Source organism: Anastrepha ludens, chromosome 4, assembly GCF_028408465.1.
Source record: "Anastrepha ludens isolate Willacy chromosome 4, idAnaLude1.1, whole genome shotgun sequence".
Taxonomy (NCBI): Eukaryota; Metazoa; Arthropoda; class Insecta; order Diptera; family Tephritidae; genus Anastrepha; species Anastrepha ludens.
In genome coordinates this window covers 53,856,380-53,869,093 of record NC_071500.1, presented here as the reverse complement: position 1 = coordinate 53,869,093, position 12,714 = coordinate 53,856,380, and the positions used below count along the sequence as shown (strand labels likewise).

At 37.5% G+C, this 12,714-nt stretch overlaps 2 protein-coding genes across 2 annotated transcripts; both read right to left on the bottom strand.

Moving 5' to 3' along the window:
• Positions 1-2,344: 2,344 nt before the first annotated feature.
• On the bottom strand, positions 2,345-3,785 carry LOC128862382 (brachyurin-like). Its single transcript, XM_054100961.1, has 4 exons — positions 3,449-3,785; positions 3,008-3,180; positions 2,808-2,906; positions 2,345-2,740 (listed from the first exon to the last, which is right to left on the bottom strand). The coding sequence occupies exons 1-4, from the start codon at positions 3,742-3,744 to the stop codon at positions 2,430-2,432; spliced, it is 879 nt and encodes a 292-aa protein (XP_053956936.1). The 5' UTR covers positions 3,745-3,785; the 3' UTR covers positions 2,345-2,429.
• A 5,986-nt stretch (positions 3,786-9,771) lies between these two features.
• On the bottom strand, positions 9,772-11,389 carry LOC128862381 (protein tantalus). The gene is made up of 2 exons (XM_054100959.1): positions 11,244-11,389; positions 9,772-11,185 (listed from the first exon to the last, which is right to left on the bottom strand). Exons 1-2 carry the CDS (start codon positions 11,315-11,317, stop codon positions 10,348-10,350), a joined length of 912 nt encoding a protein of 303 aa, XP_053956934.1. The 5' UTR covers positions 11,318-11,389; the 3' UTR covers positions 9,772-10,347.
• Between the last annotated feature and the right edge of the window lie 1,325 nt (positions 11,390-12,714).

The following is a 12,714-nucleotide window of genomic DNA, read 5'->3' as shown; positions in this document are numbered from 1 at the left end:
TATGTGAAGTCATTGGTCTACAGTAACAAGCCGGCGACGATTTGTGAGCTCAGAGCCAATATTGAACGCGAAATTGCTGGAATTTCGGCCGATTTATGCAAAAGAGTGGTCGAAAATTGGGTTCAACGATTGGACTTCGTAAAACGTGCACGCGGTGGTCATGCAAAAGAAATCGAATTTCATACTTAAATGTATATGTTCAAACTCGATAATAAAAAAAAATGTGTTAAAAAAGTCAAACCATTTGTGTTTTATTCAAAAAAGTTCAAAAGTTGAAGCGCTCTTACTGAAAAACCCTTTACTTGTTAGGATTTAATTTTTCTTATATGGCAATGCCCTAAAATTGTACTAACTACTAGATGTCTTTTTCTACTTTTAAATTTGAATTTTATAAAAGGATTGCCTTTGCCTATAAAAAGCCTGCGCGCTCTTGAAAAGAACACATCCCGTTTGGTAATCGGCGATGAGCAGAGCCAAGGTGCTTGCCAATGATTACTTTTGTAGTGTGGCTGGCCGCTATATGGTGGTTGTTGCTAACATATCTGTACTTGCAGTGTGGACAGCGTTGGCTGGCCGCTGCAAATCAGTTGTTGCTCTTGCTCGCGCAGCTTACTAAACGCATTTGTTCTTTTTAGTTTTCCGGCGTTTTTCTTACCGTTAACGATACGTTTTAAAATAAACACAACTCTACAAAATACAAGAGTTATATTTATGGTAAATTAAATTTATTGTAAAATAATTACAACTCTACAAAGTTAGTTTTATTTAACCATGTAAATTTAAAAACAAAACAAATTTCATTTTCATTCGAAATGGTAGCCATTTGCTTTGCACAAGCCATTAAACGATTCGGCTATTCAGCTATTGCAGCACGCACGGTTTCCATGAATATTGACGTCGATAGTTTAACCAAAGATTGTTTGAGATTCTCCAACTTTTTGTGAGGTCTTCTACAGACCACGTTCTGCAATTCTGACCACAAACTATAGTCTAATGGATTCAGATCTGGCCAGACGGTCAATCTTCTACGGCTAAGAACCCAGGAATATTGTTCTTTAGTCACTGCTGGGTGGTTTCTGCCTTATGGGCTGGAGCGGAATCTTGCTGAAAGATCCAACGCTCTCCATTGCAGAGAATACTGCTCAACGGTATCTACACGCCTTCCAAGACATCAATCTGATACATTTTTGCCCCTGCCTTAACCCCTTTTTCGCAATAATGAAGAGATGTAACGCTTTTTCAAGACATTCCTCACCAATCCATTACGGGGGCTTGATGATAGCCACGCAGAACGATTGCAACAACATTTTTTGCGTCTTTCAGAGGTACTGAATTTACTTATATTTGATTTCTATAATTTTCAAGTTTTCGAAACTAAAAGAGGTATTAAAAACAAAAACATTGGAAAAAACAAACATAAAAGTTCCCTGGCCAAAATTGAACATTTTTAGGCTACGCATTTCATGCAAATGGTTTGCATGACAAATACATTTTCTCAATGGACACATGTTTTTGTAAAATTTCTGTCTAATTCCCATAAACGCTTCTTTTCGTTTTAGTTCTAGAATAATTTCTTGTGCGTGTAAAACGCTGAATGACGCAACTCCCGACGCAATGTTTTAATTGTGCTTCGTCAAGCTAGATAAGCTTCAATTAGGGAAAATGCCAACGATTTAATGAAATATTTGCGTTATATGTATATTCTGGCTCATATGGAAAGTGTCAAATATTATATGAGAATTTATACAACCAATATGAACCATTGAAAAAAATAAAGCGGGCTACTGATTAGTCAGATTTCAGTTTCTCAACTACGTCAACAACACCTTTAGGATGTTTGTAAAATTCAATAATTTCTGGAAGGTTTATATCGATGTTTTACAACAATTTTTCATAGTTGATAGTTGCAGTTTGAGAACTTTCAACTGAAAAAAATTATGAAATACCTTTAATTATTTATCATTTTTCATTCCATTGCCACCATCGATGCTGTCAATTATTTCGTCAGCTTTTTTCTCTTCTAACCAAATTTTTTAGCTTCTTGTTGCCAAAACAGTAGTGGACAACGAGGGAATGACGTAATGGACGCTGTGCTATAAACTGTTAACTTTGAAAGTTATAGCATAGAAAATGGGGTTCCGTTACAAGTTAAGCAACCTCGAGTATGCCGTTGATTTAGTAGTTATAACAAATCGTCATGCTCATATGCAATCACCGATATCACGGGTCGTAGAAGAATCTGAGAAAGTGGGTATCATCACAAACACAGATAATACTAAATCTATGCGAACCAACGCCACTAATGATGCTCAATTCAATATAAGCGGCAATCTAAGTACATCGAATAAAACTGGGTCTTATTTATCTTTTATGTACATACATGTGTACGTATAAGTACGCTATATTTTTTTACGGGTCAACAGTTTGTTTTATTTATTTACAACACCAGATTTGGATTCAATCCAATCCAAGTATGAAGTGATGCGAGTAAATACACCTGGCCATCCAATTTCACATCCAAGGGCAATGCCAAAAGAAGTGGCTCCAATCAACACAGTCTCTTCACCATCGTTGTATACCAATGGACCGCCGGAGTCACCATTGCAAGTGGAAGTGCCACCAGTAGTCTTAATGCAGATATGCGTTGAGTAAACTGAGCCGAAGAACCACCTGTTGCATGCCTTATTCGACATAATGGGTACCTCAACCCAGCGCAATACATCGGTGGCGCTTGTGGTACCTATGCAGAGATGCAAGTGAAATATAATTAATAAGCAAAAACATTGTATTCCGGTTGTTGAACTTACTGTCGCTAATCCTTCCCCATCCAGAGGCAATCACTTGTTCGCCTTCGTAGGTCGAGTATGAGGATGATATTTTAGGCAAAGCGACTGGTTGGATGTATTCTAAAATATTCAAAATTATCATAGTATAAAAGGTAATAAACTTTGGAATGTTGTAGGTAGATATTTTTTTTTTTTTGTTGAGGAAATGTAAAATAACGTACTGTTAAATTCAATAGAAACTGGAAATTTAATAAGGGAAATGTCGTTCAAAAGAAGACTAGAATCCCAATCTTCATGAATGACTATATTCTTCGCAGATACGTAAACAATTTGTTGGTTCTTTTCTGTTTTATCCGTGCGATTCCAAGCGCCCAAGTATATGTCAACGCCAGTTCTGCAAAAATAAGACACAATAAAAATGGTGTAAAAGCTTTCAAATTGTATAATGTCCAGAAATATTATATAAATAAATACGTATGTATGAACGAATGTTTGTGCTCGCTATTAGGAAATGTGTCGGTCAAGTAGTGAGACTGACACAAGAAACAAGGAAATACGCACGCGCCTTTATCTGGTTTTGCAACATCAAATAAAATAAAATGTTTTACAGCGTCAATGACGTTATTTAATAGCTGCACACGCTTATAAGTACTCGTACTTACGCTCCATCTGTGCAATGGGCCGCTGTAACCACCCAACGATCAGAGATCAAGCTACCGCCGCACCAAGCAGAACCTGCGGCAAAGTGCAGCAATAAACCAACTTGATAGGGGAATTGCGTAGGTTCCGCCAAATTGCCATTGGTAATACGTCCTGCGTTACCGTTGATAGGCATACGGGGATTTAATGGTATTTGTGGATGTACATCCAACGAGGCCACTTTAGACCAATCAACTTGGTTGGTGGACGCGATTGCGCTGCCAATAAGGCATGCGGCCAAAATGATTAGCACTTTCATCGTTACTGTTTAACTCACAAAGAACTAGCCGATTCATGTTACATTGATTGGTTTTATACTTTTGCATTATCTAGAGTCGTACTTGTGTGCTTGTGGCACATGGGCGAAAATGTATGGTCGTGAGGAACCTCGATAAGATAAGTATTAATTTATAGCACAGAGTACACCTAAAATCGGTCGGATATTATTTATAGCTGCTATTATGTACTTACGAGTATAAACTGGTAATCAAAAACTATGGAATTTGCTTTGAAATCAAAGCTGCTAGTCGTCTAAGTTTATAAAATCCGGATTTTCTAAATTGTAGGAGCAGTTTGAGGTTAGGGAATTCGGCATCAGCGATATCAAAGGTGCAATTATGAAGAAATACGAAACGGAAAGGATCGGTTATGACAGTATAGCGGGATTACTGCGTATACAAAATGTGACGGTTAGATCGAGCTTCTCATTATGCCCAAATAAAGCACTAGAAGCATTAGTGAGAATTATATCCCACAAAGATATATGGCTCTATTGGAATTTAATTATGACTTCCTCCGATTCATCATCCATGGGTGGACTAGTAAGCAAAAGGGCATATAAACATAAAGTAGGCTGCGTCAACATTTAGCATGAATGTTGAGTGAGGCCTGCCGCCCACTTTATTTTTATTTACAGTAACCCCCAACATTGAGAAGAAGCATTACTAATAACGAGTTGAAGAAACAAAAGTTGCCTGGTATGCACGCGGTCTTATGTTTATTTATGCCCGTTGCTGCATCTATTCACCACTCACTAAAGCACTTTAAATTTGCATGTTTAAAATTTTCCGTTTAAAAATTTCACCACAATTAAACTATCACTGGAAAATCGGTCTTAAACGTAACCTTGTGACTCGATGCATTGTCTTGATAAAAAATAATTTATTTACGGAGGACCAGGTTCACACCACTTTTGAAGCTCTTGTTTTTATTTAGGATCATGGTGCTAAACCCAGACCTCATCCATACTGATGAATTGACGCACAAAATCTATTGCATTTTTTGAAAACGCTCTAAATGTTACTGAGAAAGTCGCATTCGAACGTATTTTTGTTCCATAGTTAGTGAATGAAACCCAATAGTCAAAATATTGCTTACACTTCCCAACGAGATGCCTAGGGCTTCTACTATATCTCTTTCAGTTACTCGACGATTTCCTACGACTTTTGGTGCTACTGGTGTTTTTAGACGTCCTTGATGGCGAAAAATCCTCACACACTTTGAATAATCGTTCATAAATTTCCTTTGCCTTCCTAAAATAAAAATTCAATCCCTGCAATATACAATACTTGATTATATATACTGTGACATGTCGGTATTAAATGTCTTGTAAACAAAGAATGAAGAGCGTACCAACATAACAAAATAAAATTTAGGCTATAAGCAATGCCTTCTCTTATCAAACTGCAAAACTTTTTAAACAACCTAGTATAATAGTATGTAATCAAGAGGCGCCCCCCGTAATGGACTGGTGCGAAACTACCGTTCGGAAGCGCACAGATTAAATTGTTACTTTATTAAGCGCCTTATAGATTGTTACTATTGTTCGCAGAGAGAAGACTTTACTACTCAATTGCCTACTTAGTCCAAAGTACCACTTGTTGACACTACGTTGGATTTCCAGGCTGACATTGCTATCGGTGTTAATACTGGTTCTTAAATAAACGAAGTCTTTTACAACCTCGAAATTATAATTGTCAACAGTGGCGTTGGTGATGATACGCGTGTGCGACGACTGTTTGTTTGATGAAAGGGGGTACTTCGATTTGTCCTCGTTCACCACCAGACCCATTCGCTTTGCCTCTTTATCCAGTTTGGAGAAGGCAGAACTAACAGGGCAGTTGTTATATGATGTCAATATTATCGGCAAATGCCAACAATTGCACGCTCTTATAAAAAAATTTGCCTGAGCGATTAATTCCTGCATCTAATATACATCTAATATACTAGAAGCGTGTCCTCCATCTATCACAACATGATCGATTTGGTTACGCAATTTTCGATTAGGAGACAGCCAGGTAGTTTGGTGTATATTCTTATGCTGGAATCTGGTGCTGCAGGCTACCGTGTTTCGGGCGCGGTGAAGTCGGTCAGGCTCTGTCCGTCACCGGATGTTTCGTTGTGCCGGCTGAATTTTCCGACTGTGGGACTTAAAATTCCTTCCTTGCCCATCCTCGCATTGAACTCGCCAAGCATGATTTTTGTGTCGTGGCGGGGGCGGCGCTCATAGAAGGAATCTTTGGTTGCATCGTCCTTCTCTTCCGTCGGGGCGTGGGCCCCAATGAGTGGGATATGAAACGTTTTTCCACTGAAAAAAATTTTAAAAGGTCCGCTTACTTGTATTTCGAAATTGAAATTCCCAAATTTTTTTTCGTATAAGTTATTAATTTCATTGTTTTGGACAAGTCAAAAATACAGGAACAAAAAACAATCACAAAGCCTCCAAAAACGCTTTTTTCTTTCCTGTAGAAAAACGATTTTGGCATTTACAACGTTATTCGCGGCTCCGCTTCAATTGTTTAAATAGTTTTAATTGCATTAATGTGTTTTTTATTGTAAAAGTATGTTCACATATGCAGTAATTTGCAATATATCCACTAAATTAATCTACCCGTTCACATGCGGCAGATTTGGCTATCGGTTGTGAATAATGTTGAGAAAGGGTTTTTCTTCATAGAAATTATTTTGGTGGAATATTTCGGTGTTTTTGGTTTGTTCAACTATTACTAACGATATAAATAAAAGACAAGGAGAAGGAATAGCTAATTTCATTGCGCAATTGGCTGCTAATAATAAACAGTTGGATGAAATCCGTAAAGATCGTTTACTGAGGCTTCAAAAATTTATGGCAGCAATACGCATGCGTAATTCGATGTTACATTTTGGAATAAGCAATAACAGGCCAAATCGTCTGTAGACACATGCTTTTTTCTGTAAAATTAATTCATAGTTAATAATAGATAAGAAAAAGTTTATTATAATTTTCTTTACAAACCTGTTTTCTTTCCCGGTGACCATTTCATTTTATTTTTACTTTAACGTTTCTCCTTACATTCATAAAAATAATTATCGGTAACACAGTGTTGTAATTAAATAGTGTGGTTATAATCTAGGATTATTTTATAATCTCAGATTTCGGGACAGAAATTTCGTTTGGGTAATATTGCTTTTTAACTACAGACTGGGAGTGAATCACGAAAAACCAGATAATCTACTTATATGTGAACGTAGTATAAGAAATGCTGCATTTCTAGATTCTTAAGTACCACCAGGTAAAACAATGTCACGTGTATGATTTTAAGAATTAGATAATGCCACTTTTTTGTCGTGGCCCTTTTCTCCATTTTTTTCCATTTTTCGAATTTTCCAATTTTCTGTCCCTGCGTTTGAAAAAATAGTCACCTGCGAAGTTTGCCCAATATGAAACTACATATTTTGTTGGAAATAAATAAATAATTAGCACGTACAAATCTGTTAGTTGTTTGGCCGAGATCCTTCTCCTATTTGTAGCGCGTGTCTTGATGTTGTTCCACGAATGGAAGGACCTACAGTTTTAAGCCGATTCTGGCAGATGGTTTTTTATGAGAAGCTTTTTCGTGCTGGTACTGTACTTTGCTAAGCCTCCTCTGGACGCTTCATCCATCCATGGTAAAGTGGGCTTATTTGAAACAAATTCCGCCAATCCCATGATTCAATTATTAAATCGTGATCATATTATTCAATAAAATTTTTTTTTTTTCATATCATTATATTGGACATTTTTTCCGAAGTAAGCTTTGAAATATGTATATGGGAGAAAAATAACTTGTTCAAATATTTCCGATAGACGCTTTAAAACTAATACGTATGTATGTATTTATAGATTCGCCTTGCTTAATAATTTAAAAATGACAAGCGAATTGAAAGTACGAAATATGTAAAATACGGGAATTCGAAGTATACACAAAATTTGTTTCACGAGTATTCAAGAATTTTAAGGATGACTTGTTTATTACTCGGAAGCCAGGTTCTAACAGAAAAAGCGGCACGACAGTCGGTCACTACAGCACATGTATGGAAATATACATATATTTATGCTGCTGCAACAACAACCAAAAATAGAACATGAAAGTCACCACCATTTTGCACAGGTGGAAAACTGGCTGGTGAATGTTCTTTTTTTTTTGTCGGCAATGCAAAACAGGAGGCTGGTTTCAAAGCGTTCAAAGTTCAAACGGTTCCAGGTAGAAACGCTGTGAACAACGCAGAGGCAAAATTAATCGTGTCACAAAGCTAAACACTGATTTTTTTACGACGACATGCATGTTTCAGTCGGCTGGTCACAGCTTCCATGGTAGATTCTACTGCAAACTCGTAGTGGACTATGGACGAAGAGATTGAGACGAAATCCTAAAATTTACTAGTTTAGAAGATTTATCCAGTTTAGTGATGGACAATTTTTTTCAAATGCTACTGACTGAATCTCACACGAGAGTGGAAGCGAAGTGATAATGGAGAGATTGGGGAGCCAGAGTAAGAGTTTTTATGTTGCCGCGTGGAACTGCTGCGGATAGTTAAGAGCTATTGATAGGTACTTTGAGGGTACCGATGCCGGCTATACGTTTCAGAATGTCCGGATGGCAGTTGTAACCTGCAGCGGTTTTTTCCATTGTGATTGCCAAAAATTTTAGGTAGTTTTCTACAGTCAACTCTTTGAATATTCTCGCTAGTGCATTTCACGAAATCAACGCCCACTTTAGGCACAACTAGGATGAAGGATATTAAGATCTTACTAGGCACACAAGTACTTGGCATGCCAATACCGGCCATAAATAAACGGAAAATGTAAGGGTTAGCTTAGGCAGTTTGCTTTACCTGACCAATTATGGAGCACTAAATAGTCCTTGGAAAGCACTCTTTGTTGGGTTCTTAACGCAGGACCATCCTAGCGCACACTTGTTGGAAGTTGTGCTACTTCTTAAAATTAAAAGAATTCAGCAATCGATACGGAATCACTGGAACCGACAGCTCACGTTCGATATTGGCGTCCCATAATGACATGGATGGCTTATATTCAAAGTGTCTCCAGACTCTCTCTCTCTCTTCAACACTACAAGGAACCGACCCTATTATGGACGAAGGAGATCAAACTACCACCAATGGTTAAAGTCGTTGACACACCAATACCGACAGTCCATAACCCCCCCTTAAGTTGCTGGATGTATCCTTCAGTAGTTGCACTTCTTCTCGGCGCGCATAACCGCAACAACCACTTAAGTCCAAACCATCACAAGATCCTCAATTTGCCAGCCGGTAGAACTTGAAGCGAAGACAAAGAAACATTGCTGGCGACATTTAAGGCAATCGGCCAGTGCTATCTGCCTTCAGGGCGGCCACGGGGCCTATCTATCTTCAAATGGGGGAGATAATGAGTGTAATACTATGTTAAGCTAGTAATCTTTGCTGGTGTACTACTGCAGGAACCCCTGCATGCACTTATTGAATAGTGAGCCACATCCTAGGCACGTCAAGAGAAATCTCCATGACATGACAGACGAAATTTAGGACAATACTCGGGTTCCTCTCGACCTGCCATGATACAGATAGGTTATAAACGACCTTCATCGGTAGTTCCTTACCGCATTTATAAACTCCCGTCGTTCGATTGCCGCCAACGGAGCCCAACCGATGCACATTGCAGACGAAGATCTTCAGCTGCCTCATGATACCAACATTATTTTGTCGCAATTACGTTCCGAATATTGTAGCGGCTTAACCTTCTTCCTCGATCGCGACATAACAAACATGTCTGGCAAGTAAGGCACGACACTACCTATTCATATGCACTCTTAAACCTACTCATCTAACAGCCGTTGGATTCACCCCGTGGAAACTACATGAACAAAATCACTTACATTTGGTATCACCAAACATCTTTATAGATCTTCTAAGTCCAGAAGGTTGAATACTTAATATTAGAAGAATAGTTACATCGAAGAGTAGTGTGAAATAAACATCAACTTTATAATTTAGAATTGTATGGATGTGTTTATATATTTTTATTTAGCTTAGGCAAATGTAGGTGGAATGAATACATGGGGAATGAGTTCACCATAAAGATTTTCTCATGAGCTTGCAGGTAGGTATGTACACGGTATTCAACATGTTTTAATAATTTTTATATAATAAATCTTATGAAGTGGTTTTTGTTCATTTAATTAACCATAAAGTTCTAGTTTCTTATAGTTTTCGTTTGTGAAGTCGCTTACTCGTTCAAATAGCTAACGAGTCAAAAATACAATTTTGATACCATTTATTTCACTCATCAGCTATGTAATGACACACAAACATCCGTTTAAACATCTTAAATTTAATTAGTTAAAAGCAATGGTTACAATTTTCAGAATGAAATATGCGGTTAAAATAAAAACTTATATATGTAGTGATTCTACAGGTAAAGAACGTTATAAATTGATATCTGCGGAATTATAATATCGGATATATGTACATATACCTAAAGTATGTCTCCTAAACAATTGGCTTACAATGTTGCAGCACTTAAACTCACATCTGCACTACTTGTCGAAGACACCACTGTGAAAATTTAATATGGCATACAATATAACGCATGCTGTATACGTTCTCTAGTATATTCGTACTCAGTCTTCGTAGTTGATGTTGCATTTGCATAATTTGTACTAATATTCCCATGTTCAGCGACAACTGATGTAGAAGATGTGTCCGACTCCATTGGTTCTTCCGGCGAATTATTTTTTTCAACGTCTAAAGCGGCATCTTCTATATCGGTATCGTCGCCAAAGCTTTTGTTTAACCGGTCAATAAAGTCGTCTAAGGATATTTTGTTGCATACGCTTCGTCGGCCAAAATTTTTTTTTATTTTGGCGCGTCGCTGTTTTGCCAGTGTTTTATTTGTATTTAGTCCATCAGAAAAGGAGAGTGAACGTCGAATTTTCTTCAGACCAATAAAACGTAAGGTGGTATTGCTTGACACAGATGCAGCCTGACCGCGACGCGGTTCTGGTTGAGGCTCCTCGAAAATTGTCTCTAAACTAGTGGGACGAAAGCTGGTAAGTTTTTGATTACAGTATATTTTTCTGATTTCAGAAGGACGGAGCACAGAAAAATCACATGATCTAGAATTGTGGCGTTTTGGTTTCATGATTGTTCGCCTTTTTAATTTTAAGATGTTGTCTTTGCAACTGCGGCCCGGTAAGGTGCGTCGCTGAGATAGGCTCACCATGGCAGTGCTGGTGCTGTAAAGACTATCTGAATGAACGTCCTCCACCGTGGTAGCTTCACTGGAAATATTCAATTCCGATTCTGAACCACTATCCGCAATGTTGTCTTTGTTATTGCCGTGTATCATTACATTACTACCTGCTACAGTCAAATCATTTGCGCGGGCAGCCATGTTTTCGGTGCTACAAATGATTTTCAGCTTTCAGTTCAATACACAGAGTTATATCATAATTTACTCACCGATTTTCCACCAAAATATCTTCGAAATTCTGTTGAAAACTAATTTTCGCTATACCAGAAACAATACAGTCCATAATTTGCTAAAAAAAACACTAAAAGTGCATTTCTGACTACAAGTCAAATTGTGCTGTCAAATAAAATCCGTTTAAACAATCCTGTCAAACAACCAACAGTTTGAAATGCACTGCAACAGAGTTGCCGGAGAGGCCAGATTGTTTATTTGCTTGTTGCCATAAAATAAACGGGATAGTTATTCGCGACAATGACTCGTAGTCATAGGGAAGTCAAAACAAAGGTTTTACCGATTGAATTTGGTTTTATAATAAACTTAAAATTAATTTTATACCAATAGTAGAGTTTTACCTTTATAATGGGTAAAACGTGTTTCTAAAATATTATATAGGGCCCTAAGTTGATGGTTCTCTGTTAAAGTTTTCAAATTCAATTTTTTATTTAATTCAGTATTTAATAGAAATTCTGCAAACGAATCAAAGGATTCTGCAATGATATCAAGGAAAAAAGAAGGAAAGAATGATGATAAAATTTAGATAAGACATCTCGAAATTGAGGCAACGGTGGGCGCGAATGAAATTTCCTTTTAAAAACAATGTTCCTCCAGAATGGAGAGCAGCTACAGCCACTAACCATGTGGCCATTAAAACCCTATGAAATATTTTTAATTATACATATGTATGCCTGTTGTATATAAATATAAATATAACAACATATGTATATGATTGCAACATTCTAACGTCGCCTTTCTTGTTTCGTCTTCAGACTTGTTTTATTTTCAATAATAGGCCTCATCTTTTCGCCAAGAGTTAGCAAGTGAACATATGTCGGCAACGCTCGACATGCTCGATTAACTTGACGAAAATTGCATGCGAAGGCTGCAACAAATTTATCGAGTAAGATTCGCCGCTAGCGGGTATGGCTATAGATAAGGCGAATTGAGTAGTGGAGGTGGCGCCATTAAAAACAGTAACTTTATTTTTCGCGGTTTTGACAAGTCTGAGGTCAGCTCTCTTCGCAATACAAAAAAAAAAAACGAACAAAACAAACAAAAGTAGGAGAAATTGCATGTTTGTGAAAACCCAGTGAAAGGCTGGGAATATTGTGATTTGTGAAACTAAAACTAAACAAACTAATACAAACAAAGTACCGCTTGTTAAATTGTTAAAGTGCAAGTTAAAATAAACCCTCCCCATGAAGCTTTTTACGTTTTTATGCGGAAGACGCCGTGGCTAGAAAATATGTGTGTGTGCGTATAATTTCTTGTGTTTGGTTGTTTTCAATTCTTCCGCCTACTCTTCTTCTTCACAAACAAGTATTTCCCCTTCCTTTTGTTTGTTTATTGATATACTCTTACGACACGGCGAATTCGGAAGGCGCAGTCTGCTTCTCTGTCATTCTTCGGCTATAACTCATTAGACGGGTATAACGCACTGCCTTACCAACACATGCAATTTAA

Coding starts and splice junctions, on each gene's coding strand:
- LOC128862381 (XM_054100959.1), bottom strand. CDS start 11,317: ATGGACTGTATTGTTTCTGGTATAGCGAAAATTAGTTTTCAACAGAAT. Junction 11,186..11,243: donor GATATTTTGGTGGAAAATCG/GTGAGTAAATTA, acceptor AATCATTTGTAG/CACCGAAAACATGGCTGCCC.
- LOC128862382 (XM_054100961.1), bottom strand. CDS start 3,744: ATGAAAGTGCTAATCATTTTGGCCGCATGCCTTATTGGCAGCGCAATC. Junction 2,907..3,007: donor AGTTTCTATTGAATTTAACA/GTACGTTATTTT, acceptor TGAATATTTTAG/AATACATCCAACCAGTCGCT. Junction 2,741..2,807: donor ATGGGGAAGGATTAGCGACA/GTAAGTTCAACA, acceptor ATCTCTGCATAG/GTACCACAAGCGCCACCGAT.